Source organism: Hemitrygon akajei, chromosome 21 (genome assembly GCF_048418815.1).
Source record: "Hemitrygon akajei chromosome 21, sHemAka1.3, whole genome shotgun sequence".
NCBI classification, from domain to species: domain Eukaryota; kingdom Metazoa; phylum Chordata; class Chondrichthyes; order Myliobatiformes; family Dasyatidae; genus Hemitrygon; species Hemitrygon akajei.
This window is the reverse complement of record NC_133144.1, coordinates 39,158,811-39,184,830: the sequence shown is the minus strand read 5'-3', so window position 1 is coordinate 39,184,830 and position 26,020 is coordinate 39,158,811. Positions and strand designations below refer to the sequence as shown.

The 26,020-nt window shown below is 40.0% G+C and overlaps 1 protein-coding gene across 4 annotated transcripts in view; it reads right to left on the bottom strand.

Annotated features, from left to right (window-relative positions):
- Positions 1-23,548, bottom strand: part of LOC140714244 (AP2-associated protein kinase 1-like) — a 109,582-nt gene extending 86,034 nt beyond the window's left edge. For 2 of the 4 annotated variants that reach the window (XM_073025285.1, XM_073025282.1), the window contains exon 1: positions 14,574-14,958. In XM_073025285.1, coding sequence (XP_072881386.1) covers positions 14,574-14,733 — 160 coding nt within the window. In that variant the 5' untranslated portion in view covers positions 14,734-14,958. Of the gene's footprint in view, positions 1-14,573; positions 14,959-23,425 lie in introns of those variants that run through there. The other 2 variants (XM_073025283.1, XM_073025284.1) reach the window with 2 other exon arrangements.
- Positions 23,549-26,020: the final 2,472 nt, after the last annotated feature.

Sequence of the window (26,020 nt, the reverse complement as noted above, 5' to 3'; positions counted from 1 at the left end):
GCTTCCTGACCTTTAGCATTATCATGGAAAAGGATAGAATCAGAGAGGACAGGAAAATTTTTAATTGGGGAAGGGCAAATTATGAGGCTATAAGGCTAGAACGCGGGTGTGAATTGGGATGATGTTTTTGCAGGGAAATGTACTATGGACATGTGCTCGATGTTTAGAGATATCTTGCAGGATGTTAGGGATAAATTAGTCCCGGTGAGGAAGATAAAGAATGGTAGGGTGAAGGAACCATGGGTGACAAGTGAAGTGGAAAATCTAGTCAGGTGGAAGAAGGCAGCATACATGAGGTTTAGAAGGCAAGGATCAGATGAGTCTATTGAGGAATATAGGGTAGCAAGAAAGGAGCTTAAGAAGGGGCTGAGAAGAGCAAGAAGGGGGCATGAGAAGGCCTTGGCGAGTAGGGTAAAGGAAAACCCCAAGGCATTCTTCAATTATGTGAAGAATAAAAGGATGACAGGAGTAAAGGTAGGACTGATTAGAGATAAAAGTAGAAAGATGTGCCTGGAGGTTGTGGAAGTGAGCGAGGTCCTCAATGAATACTTCTCTTCGGTATTCACCAATGAGAGGGAACTTGATGACGGTGAGGACAATATGAGTGAGGTTGATGTTCTGGAGCACGTTGATATTAAGGGAGAGGAGGTGTTGGAGTTGTTAAAATATATTAGGACGGATAAATCCCCGGGGCCTGATGGAATATTCCCCAGGCTGCTCCACGAGGTGAGGGAAGAGATTGCTGAGTCTCTGGCTAGGATCTTTATGTCCTCGTTTTCCACAGGAATGGTACCGGAGGATTGGAGGGAGGTGAATGTTGTCCCCTTGTTCAAAAAAGGTAGTAGGGATAGTCCGGGTAATTATAGACCAGTGAGCCTTATGTCTGTGGTGGGAAAGCTGTTGGAAAAGATTCTTAGCGATAGGATCTATGGGCAATTAGAGAATCATGGTCTGATCAGGGACAGTCAGCATGGCTTTGTGAAGGGCAGATCGTGCCTAACAAGCTTGATAGAGTTCTTTGAGGTGACCAGGCATATAGATGAGGGTAGTGCAGTGGATGTGATCTACATGGATTTTAGTAAGGCATTTGACAAGGTTCCACATGGTAGGCTTATTCAGAAAGTCAGAAGGCATGGGATCCAGGGAAGTTTGGCCAGGTGGATTCAGAATTGGCTTCCCTGAAGAAGGCAGAGGGTTGTGGTGGAGGGAGTATATTCAGATTGGAGGGTTGTGACTAGTGGTGTCCCACAAGGATCTGATCTGGGACCTCTACTTTTCGTGATTTTTATTAACGACCTGGATGTGGGGGTAGAAGGGTGGGTTGGCAAGTTTGCAGACAACACAAAGGTTGGTGGTGTTGTAGATAGTGTAGAGGATTGTTGAAGATTGCAGAGAGACATTGATAGGATGCAGAAGTGGGCTGAGAAGTGGCAGATGGAGTTCAACCCGGAGAAGTGTGAGGTGGTACACTTTGGAAGGACAAACTCCAAGGCAGAGTACAAAGTAAATGGCAGGATACTTGGTAGTGTGGAGGAGCAGAGGGATCTGGGGGTACATGTCCACAGATCCCTGAAAGTTGCCTCACAGGTAGATAGGGTAGTTAAGAAAGCTTGTGGGGTGTTAGCTTTCATAAGTCGAGGGATAGAGTTTAAGAGACGCAATGTAATGATGCAGCTCTATAAAACTCTAGTTAGGCCACACTTGGAGTACTGTGTCCAGTTCTGGTCGCCTCAGTATAGGAAGGATGTGGAAGCATTGGCAAGGGTACAGAGCCTCTTCCCCAGGGCACCACTGCTTAGTACAAGAGGACATGGCTTTAAGTTAAGGGGAGGGAAGTTCAAGGGGGATATTAGAGGAAGGTTTTTCACTCAAAGAGTGGTTGGTGCGTGGAATGCACTGCCTGAGTCAGTGGTGGAGGCAGACACACTAGTGAAGTTTAAGAGACTACTAGACAAGTATATGGAGGAATTTAAGGTGGGGGGTTATATGTGATGCAGGGTTTGAGGGTCGGCACAACATTATGGGCCGAAGGGCTTGTAATGTGCTGTACTATTCTATGTTCTTTGTTCTATGTCTGTACATTGCAACAGGGTCATAACACAAAGATTTTTATTCCCTCCTGTTGTGGGATGGATGTAAGATTTAAATAAATTCTAAATTCTAAAATTCTCCTGTAAAATGCCTCGATGCAATTAGGAGCTCATTGTTCCCTCAATAATTGCAAACAGTCCAGGCCCTGACGGTGCAAAACAGCCCCAAACATGCACTTTGCACCATGCTTCACTGTTGGAATGAGGCTTTAGAGTTAGCGTGCAGTGCTCTTTTTCCTCCAAACATAGCGGTGTGCATTTCTACCAAAAAATTCAACTTTTGTCTCATCTGTCCACAGAACAATATCCCATAAGTGTTGTGGAACATCCAGGTGGTCCTTTGCAAACTTGAGATGTGCAGCAATTTTTTTTTGGGAGAGCAGTGGTTTCCTCTGTGAGGTTTTTACATGAACACCTTTCTTGCTCAGTGTTTTTCTTATATGGACACATGAAAAGAGACTTTAGCACGTTCGAGAGATCTCTGCAGGTCTTTTGCTGTTACCCCTGGGTTCTTTTACACCTCCTTCAGCATTGCATGTTGTACTCTTGGTGTGGCCTTTGCAGTATGTCCACTCTTCAGGAGTGTAGCAACAGTACTGAGTTTCCTCCATCTGTAGACTGATAAACACTCAGGTCTTTAGAAATGCTCTTGTAGCCTCTTCCAGCTTCATGTATCTCTACAATTCTTCTCCTAAGGTCCTTCGAAAGTTGTTTGATCAAGGCATGGTGCATATAAACTTTCTTGTACTCCTTCCTCCATGAATTCAAGTTTCCATAATACCAATTGGATACAATGTGATTGATGGATTAGGGAATATAATGTATTTCATGGGCCTAATTGGTTATAATGTATTATGGATTGAGAAGCAAAGAACCACCCAGGTTACACTGGAAACAGACAAGCAAAAAAGTAGTCAGGGAAAAAAATCTGGGAGGAGGGGTGAACACAACCTTCCAACAGCAATCAGATACCATTGTATCTTTTTAAAAAAGCACAGGGCGCTAATCTCACTAGGAGACGACCAGTGGAAATTAATAACCAATGGCTTTAATTGACACTTACAAAACATCAGCCTTTAGTACTTTAGCCTGCAGTAGCAAAATAATCTTCTGGTCACTATAAGTTTGTTATTGGAAATCTGAAATTCTCCAATCCCCCAATATGAATTACGTAAACAATTATGTCAATGTAATTTTCTATACACTAGTTTTCTTACAAATCTAACTATCATGTTACAGCACAACTCTCTACAACATTTTCCCATTGTTGCTAAAGCAAGCTTTCTAGGTCAAATGAATTATTTACCTCAGAAAGGAAATAAGGTTTTGCTTTGTAATCCTACAGCATTCCAAACAAAATTATTTTATTCAAAATTTCAAACTTTATTTTTCCACTGCTCAGTTTTTCCAAGCAGTACAATCTGAGACTGTTGTATGGCTTCACATTAAACAAAGTTTTAAAATCAATTTTGGCCAGTTCAAAGTGCAAGTATGAGCTCAAGTTATTGTACAAGACAAATGCAGGAGGTGCAACATCTATGCTTTCCCCTGTCCCTTCCTATGATCCAGGAATGCAAACACTTTCATAGTGAGGTAGTGATCTACTAGTACTTCTTCCATTCTTATGTACTGGATTGGCTGTTCACAATGTAGCCTCCTTAATTCTTGGGGAACCAAATAAAGAATGGGTAATCACTTTGCAGAGCATCTCTGCTTAGTGTGATCCCAAATTTCTGGTTGCTTACCCCTTTAGTTTCCCATCCCACCTTCTTTCTGACCTTTCTGTTTATGGCCTCCTTAACTGTTACAAGGACCAACTCAAATTCAAGGAACAACAGATGGGCACAATGCAACCTGTAAGACTATTGATAATTTCAGCTAACTCATTCGCTTTCTGTTTGTACGAGAAGTGGAGATTTTTTGCCTGTCGCCTTTTTTTTTGAGGGAATATCACAGACAAAAGCTTAACCAACTTGTACTTCACTTTGTGAGTAAAATTCTTGTTGTTCCACCCATCACCTTCTCCTACTACCTAAACTTCCTATTTCTCAGATCTGATGAAGGGCTCTGGACCTGAAATATTTGCTGCTGATCTTTCTACAGATGCTTCCGAGCTTTTAAAGCAAGTTCTGATTTTTTCCTTCTCCAAAGAGTGTCTGGCCCCTCAATTGTGCTGCATGATTGTATTTTTTTAATTAAAGGATTTAATTTTGGGGATCAGTGAAGCAACTGCTGAACAAATAGGCAGAGGCAAGGTCAGAATCAGCTGTGGTTTTATTCATAATTAGTACATGAACACTCACAAAATTGAATTGAATTACGGTTTATTGTCATTTAGAAACCTCTGCCTTAAATGTACATAAAGACTCAGCCTCCACAGCTGCGTGTAGCAAGGAATTCCACAGATTCACAAGTCTCTGGCTAAAGAAATTCCTCATCTCAGTTCTGAAAGGAGGCCCCTCTATTCTGAGGCTGTCCCCTCTGTTCTTAAGACTCTCCCACCATAGGGAACATCCTCTCCACATCCACTCTATCAAGGCCTTTCACCATTCAATAACTTTCAATGAGGTCACCCCTCATTATTCTAAATTTGAGTGAATACAAGTCCAGAGCCATCAAACGCTCTTCATATGACATGCCATTCAATCCTGGAATCAATTTTGTGAACCTCCTTTGAACTCTCTCTGCAGTTTCAGCATATCCTTTTTAATATAAGGGGCACAATACTGCTCACAATACAAGTGAGGCCTCACCAGTGATTTTTATATTCTAGTCCTCTTGAAATGAATGCTAACGTCGCATTTGGCTTCCTCACCACAGACTCAACCTGCAAATTAACCTTTAGAGAATCCTGCACAAGGAGCTGCCCCTCCACCTATCTTCAAATCATTTGCAAATTTAGCAATAAAACCATCAATTGCATCATCCAAAGTTCCCATCACATGCATTCTAATTCTGACATATAACATAAAAATAATCAGTGCCAACACAAACCCCTGTGGAACACCACTGTGGCAGCCACAACCAGAAACAGCTCCCTTTATTCCCACACTTTATCCCCTGCCGATCAGCCATTGTTTTTTCCGTGCTAGAATCTTTCCTGTAATACCACAGGCTCATAGCTTGTTCAGCAGCCTCAAGTGTGGTACCTTGTCAAAGTCCTTCTGAAAATCCAAGTATACAACATCAACCAATTCTCCTTTGTCTGTCCAGCTTGTTGGTTCTTCAAAGAATTCCAACAGATTTGACAAGCAAGATTTTCCCTTGAGGAAACCAAGCAGACTATGGCCTATTTTATCATGTGCCTTCAAGTACCCTGAGACCTCATCCTTAATAATTAACTCCAACTTTTTCCCAACTAGAGGTCAGACTAACTGGCCTATAGTTTCCTCTCTTCTGCCTCTCTCCCTTCTTAAAGAGTGCAGTGACATTTGCAATTTTCCAGTCCTCCACAACCATTACAGAAAGTAGTGATATTGAAAGATCATTACTAATGCCTCCACAATCTCATCAGCCACCTCTTTCAGAATTTTGCAGTGTACATCATCTTGCCTAGGTGACTTATCCACCTTCAGACCTTTCAGTTTCTCAGGAATCTTCCTTCTAGTTTTGGTAACAATACACTCCATGACCCCTAACACAAGGAACTTCCACCATTCTGCTAGTGTCTTCCACAGCGAAGACTGTTGCAAAATAGCTACTCAGTTCGTCCCCCATTACTACCACTTCACCATCATTTTCCAGCTGTCTCATCTCTTTTTTACACTTTATGTAGCTGAAGAAACTTTAGGTATCCTCTTTAATATTATTGATGAGCTTACTTTCGTATTCCATCTTTACCCTCTCAATTACCTTTTCAGTTGCCTTCTGCTGATTTTTAAGTTTCCCAATTCTCTAACTTCCCACTAATTTTTGCTCTATTATATGTCCTCTCTTTGGCATTTATGTTGGCTTTGACTTCTCTTGTTAGCCACTGTTGTGTCATCTTGCCTTTAGAATATTTCTTCCTCTTTGGGATGTATACATTCTGTGACTTCTGAATTGCTTCCTAAAATTCCAGCCATTGGTGCTCTGCTGTCATCCCTGCCGGTGTTCTTTTCTAATTAATTTTGACCAATTCCTCTCGTGCCTCCGTAATTCCATTTAACCCACTGTAATACTGATACATCTAAATTTAGTTATTCGTTTTCAAATTTCAAGGTGAATTCGATCATACTATGATCACATTCCCCAAGGATTTTTTTAAATCTTAAGCTCTCTAATCAATTCTGGTTCTTACAAAACACCCAATCCAGAATAGCTGATCCCATAGTGGGTTCATCCACAAGATGTTCTAAAAAGCCACCTCGCAGGCATTTTAGAATTTCTCCTTCTTGGAATCCATCACCAATCTGATTTTCCCAATCTACCTGCATATTGAAATCCCCCATGACTATTGTAACATTGCTCTTTTGGCATGCACTTACTATCTCCCGTCATGTCCTTATAACTGTTTGAGGGTCTGTATACAACTCCCATCAAGGTCTTTTTACCCTTGCAGTTCCTCAGCTCTATCTACAACGATTCAATAGCTTCCCACCTTATATCACCTTTTTCTAATGATCTGATTTCATATTTTTAACCAGAGCGGCACCATCCCCTCTTGTCTGTCCTTTCGATATAGTGTGTATCCATGGACATTTAAGGTCTCAGCTAGAATCTTCTTTCAGCCATGATTCAGTGATTTATCAAACAGTACATGCCAATCTGCAACTGTACAAGTTCATCTACCTTAGTCCATATACAGCACACATTCAAATACAACATATTTAGTTCAGTATTCACCTTTTTCCGATTTTGTCCACCTTTTACATTGCTACTCATCCTGTTGACTGCAACTTTGCCCTATCAACAGCCTCTCCTCACTACACATGGCCTGTTTGTAAACTAGCTACCTCACCTCCTCATCTTCAGCACTATCATCCACCTTTCCTACAATACTTCTTGCAATGAAATATACACAACTCAGGACACTAGTCGCACCATGCTCAACTTTTTGATTTGTAACTTTGTCTGAGATCTTACCAACATCTGCCTCCACAACCTCTCCACTAACTGTTCTGGCACTTTGGTTCCATCCTCCAGCAACTCTAGTTTAACCGCCCCCCCCCCCCCCCCGCCCATGCAGCACTAGAAAATCTTCCTGCTAGGCTATTAGTTCCCCTCAAGTTCAGGTGCAAACTGTTCCCATTGTACTGGTCTCACTTATCCTGGAAAAGAGCCCAATGATCCAAAAATCTTATACCCTCCCTCCTACACCAACTCCTTAGCTACATACTAAACTGTATAATCTTCCTAATTCTGGCCAAACCAGCATGTGGCATGGGTAGCAATCCTGAGATCACAACTCTGAAGGTCCTGCCCTTTAACTTAGCACCTAACTCCTGGAACTCCCTATGCAGAACTTTGTCACTAGTCCTACTCATGTCATTGGTACCTACGTCAACAACGACTTCTGGCTGTTAATCCTTCCACTTAAAAATGCTGATGACTTGATCCAAGATATCCCAAACCCTGGCACCCGAGAGGCAACATACCATCTGGGAATCATGTTCTTGCCCACAGAACCTCCAGTCCATTCCTCTAACTACAAATCTCCTACAACACTTGGTCCTTTTCTTCCCCCTCCCCCCCACCCACAAGTCAGAGCTGGACTCAATGCCAGAAACCCGACCACTGTGACTTTCCTGTTAGGTCATTTCTTCCCCCCCCCCCCCCCCCCCAATGGTATCCTAAATGATATACCCATTGTTGAGGGGGATGGCCACAGGGGTATTCTGCACTGGCTCCTTAACCTCTTTCCCCTTCCTAACCATCCCCCAGTTTCCTGCATCCTGCACCTTGGGTGTAACTACATCTCTATATGTCCTATCTATCACCCCCTCTGCCTCATGAATGATCTAGATTCCATCCAGTTCCAGCTCCAACTCCTTAACACGGTGTTAGAAACTGCAGCTGGATGCACTTATCGCAGTCGTAGCCGTTAGGGATGCTGGAGGTCTCCCTGCCTTCCCACATCCCACAAGAGGAGCATTCTACTATCCTGCCTGGCATCTCCACTGTCTTAACTGAGCAGATATACTCAGTCTATTTTCCCTTCCCTTCTTTACGAGGGCCTAATTGATAAGTTGATTGATAAGTTTGTGGCCCAAGGTAGAAGGAGTCAATTTTAGAAAACCTAGCACATTTGTTTTTCAACATAGTCCCCTCCTACATTTACACACTTAGTCCAGCAGTCGTGGAGCATACAGATCCCTTCTTTGTAGAAGTCAACATCTTGGACCTCCAGAAGCGGTCCACAGGAGGTGTGATTGATAAGTTTGTGGCCTATGAGATGAATTATACAGCTCTCTTTACATGCATGTGCAGTTCAACTCTGAATGATTATGCAGAAAGTTTGAAGTTAATAACTCATCTTCTACCTTAGGCTACGAACTTATCAATCACCTCTCATAAAGAGAAAATAAACTCAACTTCAAGAGTTTATTTTCTTTTGATTTCTCTGACCGAAGCCTCTCTTTGCTGAAGCCTTGAAGAGCTGAAGCCTTGAGATCATCACTCTGACTCTATCCACTCAGATGTCCTCCTACTTTAAAAAATGGGGTTTCCCTCCCTATTTTGATGCTGCCCTTACCTGCATCTTCTATTTCCCATATATCCGTGCTCACCCTATCTTCCGGCCACCATAATAGTGATAGAGTCCCTCTCGTCCTTACCTACCACCCCATCAGACTCTTCATATATCCTCTGCAACTTCCACCATCTCCACCTAAACATATCTTTACCTCCACTACCCCCTACCCTGCTTTCCATGGGGACCACTCCTTCTGCAATTCCCTTGTTCATTCATTCCTCCTTGCTAATCTCCCTCCAGGCACTTATCCCTGCAAGAGGTTTAAGTTCTACACCTGTCCATACACCTTCTCCCTCACCTCCATTCAGGGCCCCAAACAGTCCTTCCAGGTGAGGCAACATTTCACCTGAGATCTTGTAGGGTTGACCATTGTGTCTGGTACTCCCGATGCAGTCTTCTGGACATTGGTGAGTCCCGTCATAAATTGTGAGACAGGTTCATCAAGCACCTCCACACTAACAGCCACAAACAGGAAGTCTTGGTAACCAACATTTTAATTCCCATTCCCGTTCTAATGTGTTGAACCTCCTCTTGTGCCTCATCCCGCCTTTTTATTCAGGCACCTTCACCCTGCCTTCTAAGTCGTGAAGAAAGGTCTCAACCTGGAATGTCAACTGTTTATTCCTTTTCATAGATGCTGCATGACGAACTGAGTTTCTTCTGCATCTTGTGTGTTGATTTGAACTTTTGCTCGGCATTTACAGCAATTCCACACAACACTGTGGGCCTTCACTCATATACAAACTGGATATTCAAAAGCATTAGAAAACGTTGACAGATAGCCAAGCTCAAGTTTGATGTCGATATCAGATGAATGCATCAGGAGGAATTTTGTAACTGGGACTACATCACAATCACATGACAATCACTGAGGGCTCATGAACCAAACACAACCTCGCCATTCAGCTCTTTCAGTCTCAGCTAAGCACATCCAGACCAGTTTAAATTATAGGCAGTAGGCCTATATTAGTAGGCCATTTATTGAGTTTTACAGTATAGACCACTACAAGGTGCAATTATGGTTTCGTTGGTAGCACTCTCAACTAACTTTAGGTTTATCCAACTCTGGAAACCAATTTAACATTTCATATATTCTTCTAATGCAGTACTTAACATTTAAATAACAGACAAGCATTTGAATTGTCAAGGCATGTACAGTGATGGAACAAGTACTAGTAAATGGGATTAATACCCATAACATTTCAAAACTCCAGCGCTTTTATGACTGTCGATCCAGATATTCAGAACAATTAGATGCAATGCCTAGTAATACCCAGAAACCCTTTTAGTTCACTATTTTCACATGCTGCACAGTAGCATAAGTTTCCCAGTAAACCCAGTGAGTTTAGAAGAAGGCTGAAACACAAAAGCATTCTGGATCCCATCTCTGAATGCGTACTTCACTCACACTTTCAACCCTTAACTCGCATTCCAGATTAATGAGTCAATCAGATGCCAAACAATTAAGATCTTCAAAAAACAGATACCAGATTATCAGTTTTATTGTAGACAGAAACTTGATCATCAGCATGGACGTGGTGGGCTTAAGGGCCTAGTTCTGTGCTGTATGGCTCAATGAGTTTTTGTATTCAATGAGTGCCATCAGACATTATACAAGACCCTGTCTGCACACAGTGGTATGGATTGTTTCATGCCTATCTTAAAATTTAAAAAAAGGAATTATAACCAAAGTACTAGTCAATCAACATCACCAAAGCTGATTATCTATCCCACTTTTGATTAAGGGATTTTGCATTACTTGTTGACTACACTTCAGCAAGTACTTAAATGACCACAAAGTTCTTTGGGCTATCCGGAGATTACGAAGGACAAAATAAGTATAAGCACACCAGCAATCATTCGCGGTTCTCTACCACATAAAATTCAAAATTTTACCAGAAAGTAAGGAATTAATACAAATGGAGAAGCATATCAAAGGTTAAAATGGAGTTGCCAGATTTAATGTGACTTGATAGAGTAGGCTTCACATCCAATTTTACTGTCTGTAAGTACCATTAGATGGAGGTGGAAAAGCAATCAAACCAGTCAGTTTTGACAATACAACTTCGAATGTCATGAAGTCTGCATTACACATGGGAGAAAACAGAATTTCTGTATGTTCAGCTGACTTTCTGGGTATGAGATGCCATAGAAACTGCAAGGTACGTTCTCAGTGTGCTGGTTATTATAGCTACCCAACACCATTTGGGTAATGGAAATTCTTCTTTAAAGAATTCACAAATTCTCTACCCATAAATTGAAAATATAGAATAAAATTGACTCTTACAAAGTGTGGGACAAGTAAATAAATAACATTTAATTTCCAATTTGCATTTCCTGACACATGCGAGATGATGTAGTTTTGTATTTTGGAAAATTGTGATACAAACTTTCTTCTACCACTCCCCACCTAATTCCATATCCCTCAATTATCTTGAATACCAACAAGAGATAAATCTCAGACTTAGCCTATGAGCATGAATTGCTTCGTGAGATTAATTCCAGAGATTCATCTACTTTTGCATAAAAAAAGTTCCTCATGTCAGACCTAAATATATCACCTATGCTTATCCCAAGGCAATGCCCCCTGACTCTGGACTCTCTAACCAAGAGAAAACTGTTCAGCAAACACTATCCTAATCATTCAGAGACTTGTACTTTCATGACAACACATCAGTCTCCTGAATTCCAGAGAAAGCGTGTCTATTCCACCTAATATTTCCTCACAGAAAAGTCCCTCCCATCACAGAGCAATCGAGAATATCTTTATAACACTCACTATAATAGTATTTCTATTTGTTCCCACAATTTGAGCTTCAGTGGTAAAGCATTTACTGTCCATCCTCTATTTCCTCCTGTGAGTATTGATAGCTAAATGCCTTGTTATGCTAATTCATGGGGCATTTTTTTTTGTCAACCACATAGCTTTGGTCCAGAGTCACAAGAGGACCAGACAGGGCAAGAATGAGAGGTTTATCCCCCTTAAGGTCAACAGTCAATCTAATGGATTTTTATAACAATCCAGTATTGGGGGGGGGGGGGGGGGGGGCGAAGAGGGATCATCATTACTGACCTTCATTAACTTCACATGTCACTTAGCTGCTACTGACAGGAGAAGAGGCAAAGACAGGTTATGGGTGCCTAAAACCAGTCGCTTTGGGCAGATGGGGTTGCCGTGGTTGGAAGGAAAACACTGATCTCAAACTTCTACTGCCTTGTGGCGATTCCCACTCATGGAAAAGGCTCTGGGAGTAAACCCCAAGGAAAAGTCCAGAGCTGGAATCCCTAAGGCTGTCCTGCACTGGGCTTAAAGCTGACTGGCAACTCCTGCGATGCCACTGGTAGCAAACTGTATCAGTCTTTGCCATTCCTTTGGATTCATCAGACGTATGAAGAGGGGGAGCCTGCAATATGCTCTCCATATACCACACCACCCTGGCTTGCGTATCATGTGGACAGCTGGGACTCAACATCCATGGTTGACCCCGACCAATGGAGGGCCTCATTACTGAGTCTAATGTAATGATTTCTAAGTGAATTTCAATAATGCCATGTTGCAGCTTCAACTCGAGTCTTTGGGGACTGTTAGTCAGGTTACAGCATCATATTCCTGAGAAAAGGGAATCAAAACTGAGTATTCCAAATATAAACTCAAAGATTTATTTTGATCAAGAAAAAATTAAGTTAAAGTGCATTATAATACATTGTAATTTTACATTGTTTACAAAGTTAATTTCAAAACTTGTTCCGCTAAAGTTGCTCTTCCATTTTATAATTATTATAAGCACACCGTTTCCCTATAAACTAATCTAGAGAGAGAGTAACTGAAGGAGAAATCTAGTTTACTACTCCTAATAATGATACAGAACATTCTTTCTTGCCTTACACCAACTGGATCAATTATTTGGGACCTTCATCAAACCGGGAAAGCTCCAAGATAATTCACTGACCTCACTATCTACCTCCAATATAGTAATCTTGACCGCCTGACAGGAAGCGATGAAACAAAATTTCACAGCTGCAACAAACTAATGTTTAAATCCAAAACAATTGTTATCTCTATCAGGCAATGGGCCAAATATGCAAGGACAATTGCTGAGTAATGCAAGGGAACTGAGCAGTCAACCTACTATTGGCAAGAAAGATTGTTGACATTATTACGCTCAATCATCCTGAAGAAACCATTTTTAAAATGGTCTTAAAGTGCCCAAAAGATAAAAGGGCCTTTTAAAAACAGCAATGTCAAGTAAATGCAACTTTGAACAGAGGTCTGATAATAATATTTCAATGTTGGAACAGGAGATTGAGCTGATCAAATACACTGAAACATTCATTAACAGTTAACAGACACCATTAGCTTATATTGCCATGGCTAGTGAATGGGTATGTTTTAGTTTATTTACTAAAATCAACATTTTCATACTTGTGAAATTACACATCTATAATAAGTTTGTAATGATCAAATGATTCAAATAATAAAATACAAAATGGTGAAAATTGCACTGAATTTAACCAAGAAGTCACAGAATACTGAATGCTTTCTTTGAAGTTGTATAGTATGGAAAAGATGTTAAAAGTAAGATGCCATTTGTTCTCTCAGTTGGATACAAAAGATCCATGGCATTGTTTCTGAAAGCAGGGAAAATGTAATCTGTGTAATGGCCAATATTTTTCCACTCAACCATAATTGCTAAAAGGATTAGCTGGATACCATCACAATCTAGTTAATTGCAACTTGCTCTGATGCACTTTCAGTAATGTAACATTACTTCAAAATATTAGTATTTATTTGTCTGTAAAGAACTGGACTACCAAAAGTGGCATATATCAATGCAAATCTCTTTGTATCAACACAGAATATGTTGGGGGAAAAAACTCAACTCAGACATCATACAAGAGAAAGTTTGCATTTCAGATCTGTGACCCTGTGTCACAGCTTACAAAGTTCTGATGATTTTGCCACTGGACCTTGTCTTTGCTCAGATGCTGCCTAACGTGTGAGATTTTCCAGCATTCTCTGTTTTTGTTCCAGATTTCCAGCATCTGCAGTTTTATTTTAATTTTCTTTTTGCCATAATTGAATTCGGCAAAACATGTGCTCGCAGATACCATTTTCTTTGTTGTTACCTTGTTGTGGCAACTACACAAAAGAAAAATCACAATCAGTAGAGAGCAGTGGGCAAGCAAAATACAAAAAATGCACTGAACTACCGGAAACCACGAAATGAAGTACGTACAGTATAAAGAAAGATCACTTCAGGGATCTAAAACTGAAAAAGGGTAATATTTTATGTACACATCTTTAGATAATTTGCAGTACTGAAGAGACGACACGGTCTAGCGCATTGTGTAGGTTTAACTAACCTCGCCCTATCAACAAATCCACCTTTCTCCTTCCAACTAACTCTCAACTGCTGGTTATGGAAGTTTCAGAGTCTAATGAAGTTTTTTTTTCCGGAATTTGATGGATTACGTTAACGTAGCCAGATTTGCTAAACACCTTTTCTGTCTCCATCCTCTCAAAAGACCTCAACCCGGTCACCCGTTCACCTTGTAATTTTTCATTTATATATATATAAATAGCACGTCTTGTCTCTACAATCACCAGTTTCGGTAAATCAAGAAGGCGGAAGGCAGCAGGGCATGGGCTTTAAACTGTGGCACCGGGTCGGTGTTGACAGTAATTGCCCCACCGTGACGACGCCCGACGACCCCCGGATCGTGAACGTCGGTCGGGTTCCAACGCGCGCGACCGCCTCGCGCCGCCCGGGTAACGGCGGCCGGCTTCCCGCCCGCCCCGTGTCTCTTACCTTCCGCTATCAGCTCTTCCACCGTGACCTGGTAGCGGCCCACCGTGCACACCTTCCCCTGGAAGGACGACCACCCGCCGGCGTTTCCGGACTGGCAACCAGCTCCTGCCGCCGCCACCGCGGCCGCGCCCTCCCTCCGGGCATCAAAAAACTTCTTCATCGCGCCGCGAGGTAAATGCCAATATGTGCTGCGTCCGCCACCACCCCCGTTCTCCCAGCCGCCTTCCTCTTTCCCCCTCACTTCAGCGCCACCTTGCCCCACCGCATAACGACTAAGATGACGGAAGACTGGGCAAGCGCTCGGCTCAGGTTGGCACTAGCCGGCAGTGCATCCCTGACAGACTGAGAGAGAGCTGAGGCGGTGAGGGGAACCTGCAGCCGGAGCCGCCCCTCCCGGAAGCGGAAGTGTTTATTCAAACCCCACACACACATGCACACTTCGCTTATTCACAATCACCGATTAAATTATTTCAATGTTGACAGCGTACCATCGACCCCGGGATAAATGATAAGAAACTTTTTTTTTAACCGAAACATAGTCAATGAGAGTAATTTCAAGGGGGGGGGGGATAAGAAGAACAGGTGATAGCTTTCAGGTACGGAAGAGTTTAAACCAAGGTGACTTTGCCATGTGATAAATGTCCCAGATGAGTTGCTGCCAGGATTGTGGCCAAATGGTGCTGATTATATACTGGAGGGCACAGATATTGTAAATCTGAAATCAAAATATAAAATGCAGAAATACTTAAGGAGCAGTAACTATTTCCAGTTGAGGAGTCTTCATTAGAACTGGGAAAGGGAGAAAGTAAGTTAGTGTTAAGTTGCTGAGAGAGTGGGGGTGAATTGGATAGGGCAAAGGAAATATCCCTGATTGGGTGAAGCTTCTTACTAAAGATCTAAAATGTTAACTGTTTTATTTTAATCCACGGATACTTCTTCACATGCTGAGAGCTTCTAACGTTTTCTGTTTTTATTCTGCCCAGTCAGATGCAAAAAAAACGGGTTTTTTTGCCAGGCAGGCAAGTTTCTCTTAACCTCCAGTGTTGCTTTGCTCACCTAACAATAGTTAATTCCTGCTGCTATTACTTGTGTTCTATGTACTTGACATGACTTCTGAACACTACAAAGAGATTAGCAATAATACACACAAAAAAGTTTTAAAAGGAATGAGCCAACCAGTAAAGGTGCAGTCTTAGAAACAGCAGTTAGAAAGGAGTAGAAAATTTGCATTCATATTATGCCTTTCGTGGTCTCAAAATAGAACATGGAACAGTACAGCACAATAACAGGCCTTCATCCACAATGTCTGGATCATGATGCCAAATTAAACTAAAGCTAATTGGCTACCCATGTCATTCACCTCCCCAGAACCCCACCCCCACTTTCCTTTATCATGGCACCTTGCTTTTGACAAAGATGAATCTTGGTGGCTTTCTTGTTCCAGCAATTCACTGCTTTGAATGAAATGCTATGTGTTGCTGGCCAGAAATGAGGAAGCTTTTAAGGGATGTGATTTCTTTGATAAGTTAGGTGAATCAGTTCTATGGGAAGCAATGTCTCTGTATCATATTTAATATATGCAAACAACAGAGTAACCATTGAGAGTTATTATTCTACAGTATTAATTAAACATGTGCTGCCTTTATAAGAGAGGGATTTCTGATCTATGCAGAAGAACTGGATAGGTCTACACTTACAATGCCACTACAACCTGTATATGGTAGCTGTCAGATCTAAAAGATCTGTTAGATAGCAGTATACACTACAACAATCATGATTACAAAGAATATTCTGTACACCCCTTTCACCTGTCTCTCTTCTTTAATGGTTATATCTCATTCCAGACCCTGTGGGGTTATGTCATACATTTTTGATATTTGCTTAAATCCTTATACTTTCTAACTAATTTCCCTAATTTGTGCAACAGAAGGGTGGGATATTAACTGCACGTACTCCACTTGCTCTCATATTGTGACATGTATCCTATGAACATTAAAATCATAGTGACTATGGCATTCAGTTTATAGAAACTGCCAGCTTAAGGGTCAAAACATGCTAGACCGGGGTAGGCAACCTTAAGCACAAATGATTTTCTAGCATACGTTATTCATTAATTTGAGGCAAAGCATAACTAGATGTATTTAAATGGATAATTCCCATATTTCAAGTTTTTTATGGCATTTATCTGGCCCACCGTCTGCTCATTAATACATGATCCAGCCCACAGAGGCAAAAAGGTTGCCAACCCATGTGCTAGACTCACAATATCCGGGATAAATCAGAACCATCTGTATTCTGTTCCACTTGACTCTACTTTGAGTGCTGCAAATGTAGCATGACTCCCAGCATTATATTGACAACCGTGATCTGATCATTACCAATCAGTCTAAGCGAAGGTTCACATTTATTTGAATCAAGATTTTTATCCCAAAGGTTAGAAAGACAAAGGTATTCTTTCACTTCAAACACGAGGAAATCTGCAGATGCTGGAAATTCAAGCAACACACACAAAATGCTGGTGGAATGCAGCAGGCCGGGCAGCATCTATAGGGAGAAGCACTGTTGACGTTTCGGGCTGAGACCCTTCGTCAGGATGGTCTAGGCCTGAAATGTCGACAGTGCTTCTCCCTATAGATGCTGCCTGGCCTGCTGCGTTCCACCAGCATTTTGTGTGTGTTGCATACTTTCACTTCATCTTATTTTTAGGTTTTTAATGACTTCTTGAGTTTTAATGTTCATAATCAGTTTTGAATTCATTTAGTTCTTTACAAAAAATGTAATTATTTTATATGTCTCAGTATCAGAAATCTTTAAGAATTCTGTAGAAAAAGTACACACCAGCTTTGATCAGAGGTGAAACTTACTTCAATCTTGCTTTCTTAAAGGCTATTTGGGAACTTGAAGATGGGGCTCATGCAGAGGGGAAATCCTCAGTGGTTTGGTCACAGAGACCTGTTTGTTGTTGAGGCCTACTTGCTGCTGATGCCTCACCACTCCAATGCCTGGTGTGTTGAATCAAATCATACAACTGGGAAGCGAGAGAGCGAGTCAGAACTGTGGGCAACAAATAAGTATTGCCTGTTGAAAAAAATATGTATTCAAGCCAATTATTGCATGTGAACTATGAAGGCAAAATTAGAGAACTTAAATATAAAATTAACATCTTGTTAGCAGGAATTAAGAACAGAAGCCTTTCATTCCTTTAGAGTACTGGGTACTGTGAGGTAGACATAATTAATACACTTAATCAAACTTAAGAAGCAGAAAATTAAAATATTTGTAATCTAAGCTATTAAAAATTGTAGAGCAGAAAATGAGCATGCTAGGAAAGCCAATGCATCTGGCTTTCAACATCGAATGAAAACTAGAAAACAATATGTTATTGTAACTCATTTACATGCTAAGCCCTCCTTGTGAACATCTGGGCACTTGCTGGAAGCTTATTAACCTTTGTATTTCTATCCTGATATGTTGCTTAATTTGCTGTTTATTTCCTGCATTATCTATTGCAGTTAAATTGTACACTTAACACAGTAAATGGCTTCACAGGAATAAGTTTCAAATGAAATTTAATAGCAAGCCACATAAAGGAAGTAGATATTTTTCTGTTTATCCATTTTATGTTAAACTGTCAAGAGAAACTGATATTCTTAGCAAAAAAATAAACCGCCAGAGGAACTCAGTAAGTTGAGCAGCATCTGTGAGTGGAGGGAATTGCCAATGTTTCATCCCAAGGTCCTGCAGGGACTCGACCATAACAGTGACAATTCTTTTGCCCCAAAGCTTCCGCCTGATCTGCTGAGTTCCTCCAGTAGTTTGTTCTTTTGCTCTTTATTCTTACATCTACCATATTCATACTTTACAATACTTTCAGACATTAGTACTCATATAATTAACCATATAGTAATATGAGGATTGTAGAACTGAGTGAATTTTAATTTCTAATGAAGCCAGAGATGCTTTTATTTGTGTGCAGATATGAGCGTTAACTATATCCAGCATTTGATAAAAATGATAGAGAGCAGCCTTTTTGAAATACTGTAGTTGTTCTTGCAGATATGTTTTGGGATAGAACTTTCCAGGATTTAGCCAGGTATATTTTCTAATCAAGGTGCAGTTCAGTTTGGGAAATGCAGCTGAACCAGCCCAGATGGGTAACTGGAATGTATTTTGTAGATGTCACTCAGTGGCAGTACTGGTGTTTCAGTGGTGGATGGACACATGCCCCTGCAGGACCTTGTCTTCATTAAGAATAGGAATTTTTCTTAAAGCCTCCTCATGACATTACATATGTCATGGAATTTGTTGTTTTGTGGCAGCAGTACAGAAACAATTCCTAAAAATTGCTATAAGTTACAATAAGAAAAGATGTAAAATATAAATAAAAAGTGAAAAAGAGGGCAAAATAGTGAGATGGTGTTATGGATTCTTGGGATTGTTCAGAAATCTGATGGCACAGGGGAAGAAGTTGGTCCTAAAACTTCGGGTATGAATTATCAGGCTCCTGTACCTCCTCCTTAATGGCAGTAATGAAAGGAGGGCATGTCCTGGAATGGTGAGATTCCTTAATGATGGATGCCACCTTATTGAAGCACTGCCTATTGAAGATGTCCTTGATGGTGGGAAGGCTAGTGTCCATGATAGATAGAACTGACTGAAACTACAACCTTCTGCAGATTCTTTGTCCTATGCTTTGAAGCCTCCATACCAGGTGATGATGTCACCAGTCAGAATACTTTCCATGGTACATCTGCAGAATCTTATTAGAGTCTTTGGTGACAAAGCAAATTGCCTCAAGCTGCTAATGAAGTATAGCTGCTGGTGTGCCTTTTTCATGATTGCATCAGTATATTGGGGCCAGGATAGATCATCTAATGTCAATTGTTCTGATGTCTTCCCCTTCCTGAAGTCCATAATCAATTCCTTGGTCTTACTGGTATTGTTCTTTTTGCGACAGCGCTCAACCAGTCAATCTATCTCACTTCCTCATCACCATCCAATAGACTGCCACTAATAGTTATGTCATCGGCAAATTTATAGATTGCATTTGAGCTGTGCCTAGCCACACAGTCATGAGCATAGAGAGAGTAGAGCAGTGCACTGATCACACATCCATGAAGTGCAACTGTGTTGATTGTTAGTGAGGTGGAGATGTTTTTTTTGATCCACACAGACTGTGATCTTCCAATGATGAAGTCAAGGATCCAGTTCCAGAGGGAAGTACAGAGGCCCAGGTTTTGAAGTTAGTTGATTAGTACTGAGGTGATGATGGTATTGAATGATGAGCTGTAATCAACAAAAGTAGCTGTTACTGCTGTCTTGCTAGTCGAAGACCAAGTGGAGAGCCAGTAAAGTTACATCTACTATCGACCTGATGTGTGGTAGGGAAGTTGCAACAGATCCAGGTCCTTGCCCATTTTGGTCCTTACAGATGCCAATTTTTTTCCCTTATGGCCCTTTTTTCTGGCAAAGAAAAAATCTCCAACCATGCCTTATTTAACCATTGTCTCCAACAGGACATGGCCACAACCATCATGAGGAAACATTGGAGATGGATTGGGCACATGATGAGAAAAGAGGCCAACTCCATCATCAAGGCAGCACTTCAATGAACCCCTGAAGGGCAGAGGAAACATGGGAGACCAAAGACAACTTAGCACCACACTGTAGAGGCAGAAATGAAGAGCCTGAATAACACCTGGGGCACAATAGAAAAGATCACAGAGATGGAGAGCCTTCATCGCTGCCCTAAATCCCAGTAGTGTTACAGGCAGTAACTAACTAACTAATCCTTTTGCTTTTAACATAACTGTAGAATCCATCAGGATTCTCCTTCACTCTGTCTGCTAGAGCAACCTCATGCCTTCTTTTAACCCTCATGATTTCTTTCTTAAGTGTTCCCTTGCATTTCTTATACTCCCCAAGTACCTCATTTGTTCCCACCTGCCTATATCTGCCATGCTGTTCCTTTTTTTTCCCTTAACCAGGGCCTCAATATCTCTCAAATCAAGGTTCTCTAAACCTGTTATCCTTGCCTTTTATTCTGACAGGTACATACAAGCTTTGTATTCTCAGAATTTCATTTTTGAAGGCCTCCCAGTTTCCAAGTACGTTGTTGTCAGAAAACAGCCATTTCACTATCTGTTATGGGCCTCTGGTTCCCCTCCCCCTGAAACTTTAGATCAAACCAGCTCCCTGTGCAGTACTAGCAAACCTTCCTGCCAGAATATTAGTCCCCCTCCAGTTTAGGTGCAAATCATCTTTTCTGTACAGGACCCACCTTCCCTGGAAGAGAGCCCAATGATCCAAAAATCTGAAGCCATCTCTCCTACCCCAACTCCTTAGCCATATATTAAACTCTATGATCTTCCTATTACTAGCATGTCTCGCACATGTCACAAGTAGCAATCCTGGAGGTTCTAGTGGATATGGCCCAGTCCATCATGGGTAAAGCCCTCCCCTCCATTGAGCACATCTACATGAAGAGTTGCTGCAGGAAAACGTCATTGGGGCCCCCCATCACCCAGGACATGATCTCTTCTCGCTGCTGCCATCAGGAAGAAGGTACAGGGATTTCAGGACTCACACCACCAGGTTCATGAACAGTTATTACTCCTTAACCGTCAAGCACTTGAACCTCAGGGGCTGACTTCAGTAGTCTGATCATTGAAATGTTCCCACTGAACTGGACTCATTTTCAATGACTCTCCCATCTCATGTTCTCTATACTTATTGCTTATTTATTTGCTTTGTTTGTACTTGCACACTTGAAGAAAAGGCCATTGGTATATGAGACCTGTTCAGCACAGGATGACATCTTAGACCTCATCAATCAGATTTTACAGCTACTGGCCACAAATAAAGTTTCATTGAAACACTACAAACTGGCTGACTACCTCTCCGTTAAAGATGCTTACCAATTTCTCAATTTGTCTTCCACAGATAGTTTGTTTGTTACATCAGCTAATTTAACAAATCCAGTCGCTTTAAAAAAGTCATGGTTTTAAGTGGGCATTTCCTTTTTTGTGCTTTGGAGAAAAGTGGAACAGAAAGGTCTATATGTTACTTTTTCACTATATGATCATGTCCAGCTAATGTGATTACCTTGGTGAATGTTATCTCATTAGCTTTTTTGCAACAAATGAAACCAACTTAATTTTTATCAAGAAATGTGTTCCTTTAATTATTACAATGAGTCTGTCCATTAAATAAAATCTCAAAAGGATTTCACCATTCTCTGGATTTTCAGGAGGTCTGTTAATTTTGTACAAACACTCATGATCACAGTCCAGGATGAATAAATCATTAACATTTTTATGCAAAGATATTTTGTACCTCTGCAATGAAAATAAACTCTGCTCACTATGCCTTGCTTCATAATTTGGAACTTTTAAGAAACTGACCATTGGCTGTATTGAAGGAATAGTATTTTGAAGATTGTCTTCAAAATTCTCACTGTAAACTAATAATCCGTAGCCCAAGACAAATGATCTGGAGCCATGAGTTTGAATCATACATCAGGAAGTGGGGAATTTAAGCTCAGTTAATTTCATAAGTATGGAATTATTCTTTTGTATTGTTAGGAATACACACTTTTATGTAATTCATATATGGTTAAAGAATAAAGATTCCAGAAAAGTCAGCATCACCTAGTCAGAAATTGAAATCCATTATTGATTTGGTTTTCCAATAGCAAACCATATTTTGACAAAACAAATATTGCATGTAAAATAATTTTTTAATGGAAGTATTTTATATTAAAAGCTTACGAGAGCAAAATAAAAAAATGACTTTTGACAATTTATGTTCAAGCTTTAATGCATGAGTTTTGCAACTTGTATGTTTTAACTACAAACTGTAAGAATGTGTCACCTTGCCTTCGACTTTGTTACTGTAAATACTGTGAACATTATACATTCAGAAAATGGAATATCTTGATGACTGAGAGCAGCCCAGTATCTAGGTTAAATTCTGTCATTGCTGAGTATGACAGCTCAATACTCCTAAATACAGGGAATAAAAGTAATACATGACTGATATTCAATGTTGATTAGTTGGCAGCAGAAGCATGACCACATTTTACACACATTGTGAGTTACAAGAGTATATGCTTGTTAAAATTTAGCAAGATTCTTTCCAATTTTTAACTCTAACTTAAGTACAATATTATTCAATACTTTGGAGAAATGATGAAAAATAGCATCTTTCATAACCAAAGGAATCTAATGTTCTGTACAGTCAATTGAATACATTTTACAGCAACTGTTGTAGAAATGCAGTGGCTAATTTGTACACAGTGAGCTCCACAGCTTCTAAGGTGACAAATTCAACAATCTCTTGGCTAGGGAACCAGGGATAAGCATTTTGGATCACTTCCTATTGAATTTATGGCAGTACATTTGGAGAAACTTCAGGTATAATTGACATGACAATGCATTGTTTAGCAAAAGTCTGATAGTGAAATAATTTGTTTGTCCTGCTGAGACTTCAATGATGAACCAACAGTTTTCTCCATTAAGTAATTGGGAACATATGTAATGGTAACCTCATTGTATCACTCATAATTAATGTAGCGATATTCATTTAAAATGAGAATTTTAAATTTCACAATAATTAAAATTAAAACTCTGTTCTCCCTTACAGTTTGAAAAAATAGCTCTATGAACTGCAAACAGCTCCTCAGACTAATAAAAATAAAGGTGTGCTGATTTGTTTTATGACAAATGCAAACAACCAACCAAAGTTAATGTGTCCTTGTAACCAAATCTAATATTTACACTGTTCTTTATCACTTTTAGCCAATACGTAAAACAGTATACCAATGCAAATTAAAAAAGGTGAATTTGCCTTACTTTTCTAGATTCAGTTAAAGCCTTTCCAAGTTCCATTGATAAACCTTTTGGATTCCTAAAACATCAGGTTCTGATTTTTCCATTAAGTTATTTTCTTAATCTCAGCCTACACGTACACATAAAACAAACAAAGCTGGTGTTCTGAAATCTACTCCGGGGTCAAAGATGAATGATGATCGATCAATGATTATCTTCATGTGAATACTTTATATAGACACTGACGTGAAAGAAAATAAGCAAAACCTGTTTTTGTTCTTGCTCACATCCTTTTTATGGATGGAAACTTTTTAAAAAAATGCACCTTTTTAAACTTTATAAAATGAAGCAAATTGTTTTAAGTATTTCTTGAGGCAAAAAAATAATTTGTAAAATCAGAAATTTAAAGCAAAGCTTAGTAACATTTCATATTTTGCATTCTGTGTATAATGCAGAAAGTCATTACAATAATAAGATAACTGAAAAGCAATTTAACCAATAATTAAACTTGTAGTCAGTTTTTATATTCCAAAAAAAATGCTCATAGATTTTACTTACTCCTGGTGATAAATATATTTAATTTCCTATATAAAATCTTCATGGTTTCAGATAATCTCTAATATACTAAATGCAAGCTATAACTTAATTAAATTAACTACAAGACAGTGTGTTATGTACTTCAACTGCAGCAATAATTCTCTATGTGAATTATTTATGTGATTAGGGCTCAGAGCAAAACAGATTCTATTTACAATTCTTGTTAGCATTCATTTTCAATCTATGGGTATATTTTTGAAACCAATTTACTGATAAGTATTTTTTTCAATTAGCTTAGGAGCATTAATTTGCGCTTTTACTGCAGTTACACACCATAAATTAGTTTCCAAGTCTTACAGGCAAGCTGGCAAATATTTATGATTTCATGAGGAGTAGTTTTAAATCATGGTTAAGAATCCAGCAGGGTGCAAGAAACTGCCTTGAAGGTATAGCAATACCCAGCTACTACTTCCATAGGGTGGACAGAGATGGTTAACTCACTGCTAAGAGTTAATGACTTACAATCAGAGCCGTCTTCTGGCACTCATGTAAAACTCTGCACAGCAAATGAGTTCCAAGTAATCAGGGTAACCAAGGCTGAGTCTTTCCTTGTAAGCCTTGAAAAAATATTCGGTCTCCAATATCATAAAGTAGTTTAATGCATAAAGACAGAAACTTTGGTCCAGAAATACAGGTTTCACTGTGTAGTTTGCCCATGGCAGTAAACCTTCCTAGTGCATATTTCAAATGCCTTCATCATCCAAGTAAACATGTCAGCTTATTTGATGTGAACATGTAAGATTCCCATAAGATTCAAATAAACACATCAGACACTAAGAAAACTGACATTAAAATAAAGGCCATGATGGGTTCATTCAGGCTTTTTTTAAAAGTTATCCTTGTAGCAGACTTTGTTCTTGTTAAACTGATAGGCTGCCTGTTCCCTGTCAAAACTGTACATTGACCTATACCTCTTACTTCTGTCCTCGCCCTCCTCTCATATATTTCCTTACAACGTCGGTGACTATCCAACCCATCAAGCCTATGTTGTTTCTCAGAGCAATCCCATCAGCACCATTCCCCATTTATTCCCCTGTAACCTCTTCAGACAATATTAAGATTAATGATGGTTGTGACAGATATATTCATTTGATTTAAATTGATTATACTTCGGACACACTGTCAGTGCATTTTTAACTTCAGAATGGACTACATGCCAATAAACAGTTCAAATAAACTAATATTTCAGTAAATTAGAATTCAAGAACTGAGTGTCTGCTTTTAAGGTCCAGCAGCATGTTATACTCGAGCTTCATTTCAATAAACATCCATGAATTTCTGATGGAGCTAAGTTTTTCTTCAATTAGCTGAACTTGAAGATTTTTTTGTTTGGTTTTCAACTATCTATACTGGGGGAAAAAAACTCCTTATTCATTAGAACATGGTGGGACCAAGATGCTGTGGAATGAATATTGATAACAACCTAACTGCTACCTGCAGGACTCAGTCTAGAAAACACAAAATACACTGCAGATGCTGTGGTCAAATCAAAACGTACAAAAAAGCTGGATGAACTCAGCAGGTCGGGCAGCATTCATTGACTGCTCGTTTCAACGGATGCTGCCCGACCTGCTGAGTTCATCCAGCTTTTTTGTAGGACTCAGTCTAGCAGCCCTTATTCTTTCAGCTTGATCATGAATAGGCCAATGCTTCCAGCCTTCTCTCACTCTCTTTCCTTCATTCTAACAAGGGCACTTCAATGTTGGAATCAGGAACAGAGGAGAGGAAGCTGGAAATATCCATGTACATATTTGATTTTCTGTTTGATATTTTCCTTGCTGTGTCCATATAACATAGAAATTTACAGCACATTACAAGCCCTTCAGTCCACAATGTTGTGTCAACCATGTAACCTACTCTAGAAAATCCTTAGAATTTCCCTAGTGCATAGCCCTCTATTTTCCTAAGCTCCATGTACCTATCTAAGAGGCTCTTAAAAGACACTATTGTATCCGCTTCCACACCACCATGGGCAGTGCATTCCATGCACTGTGTGAAAAACTTACCTCTGACATACCTTCA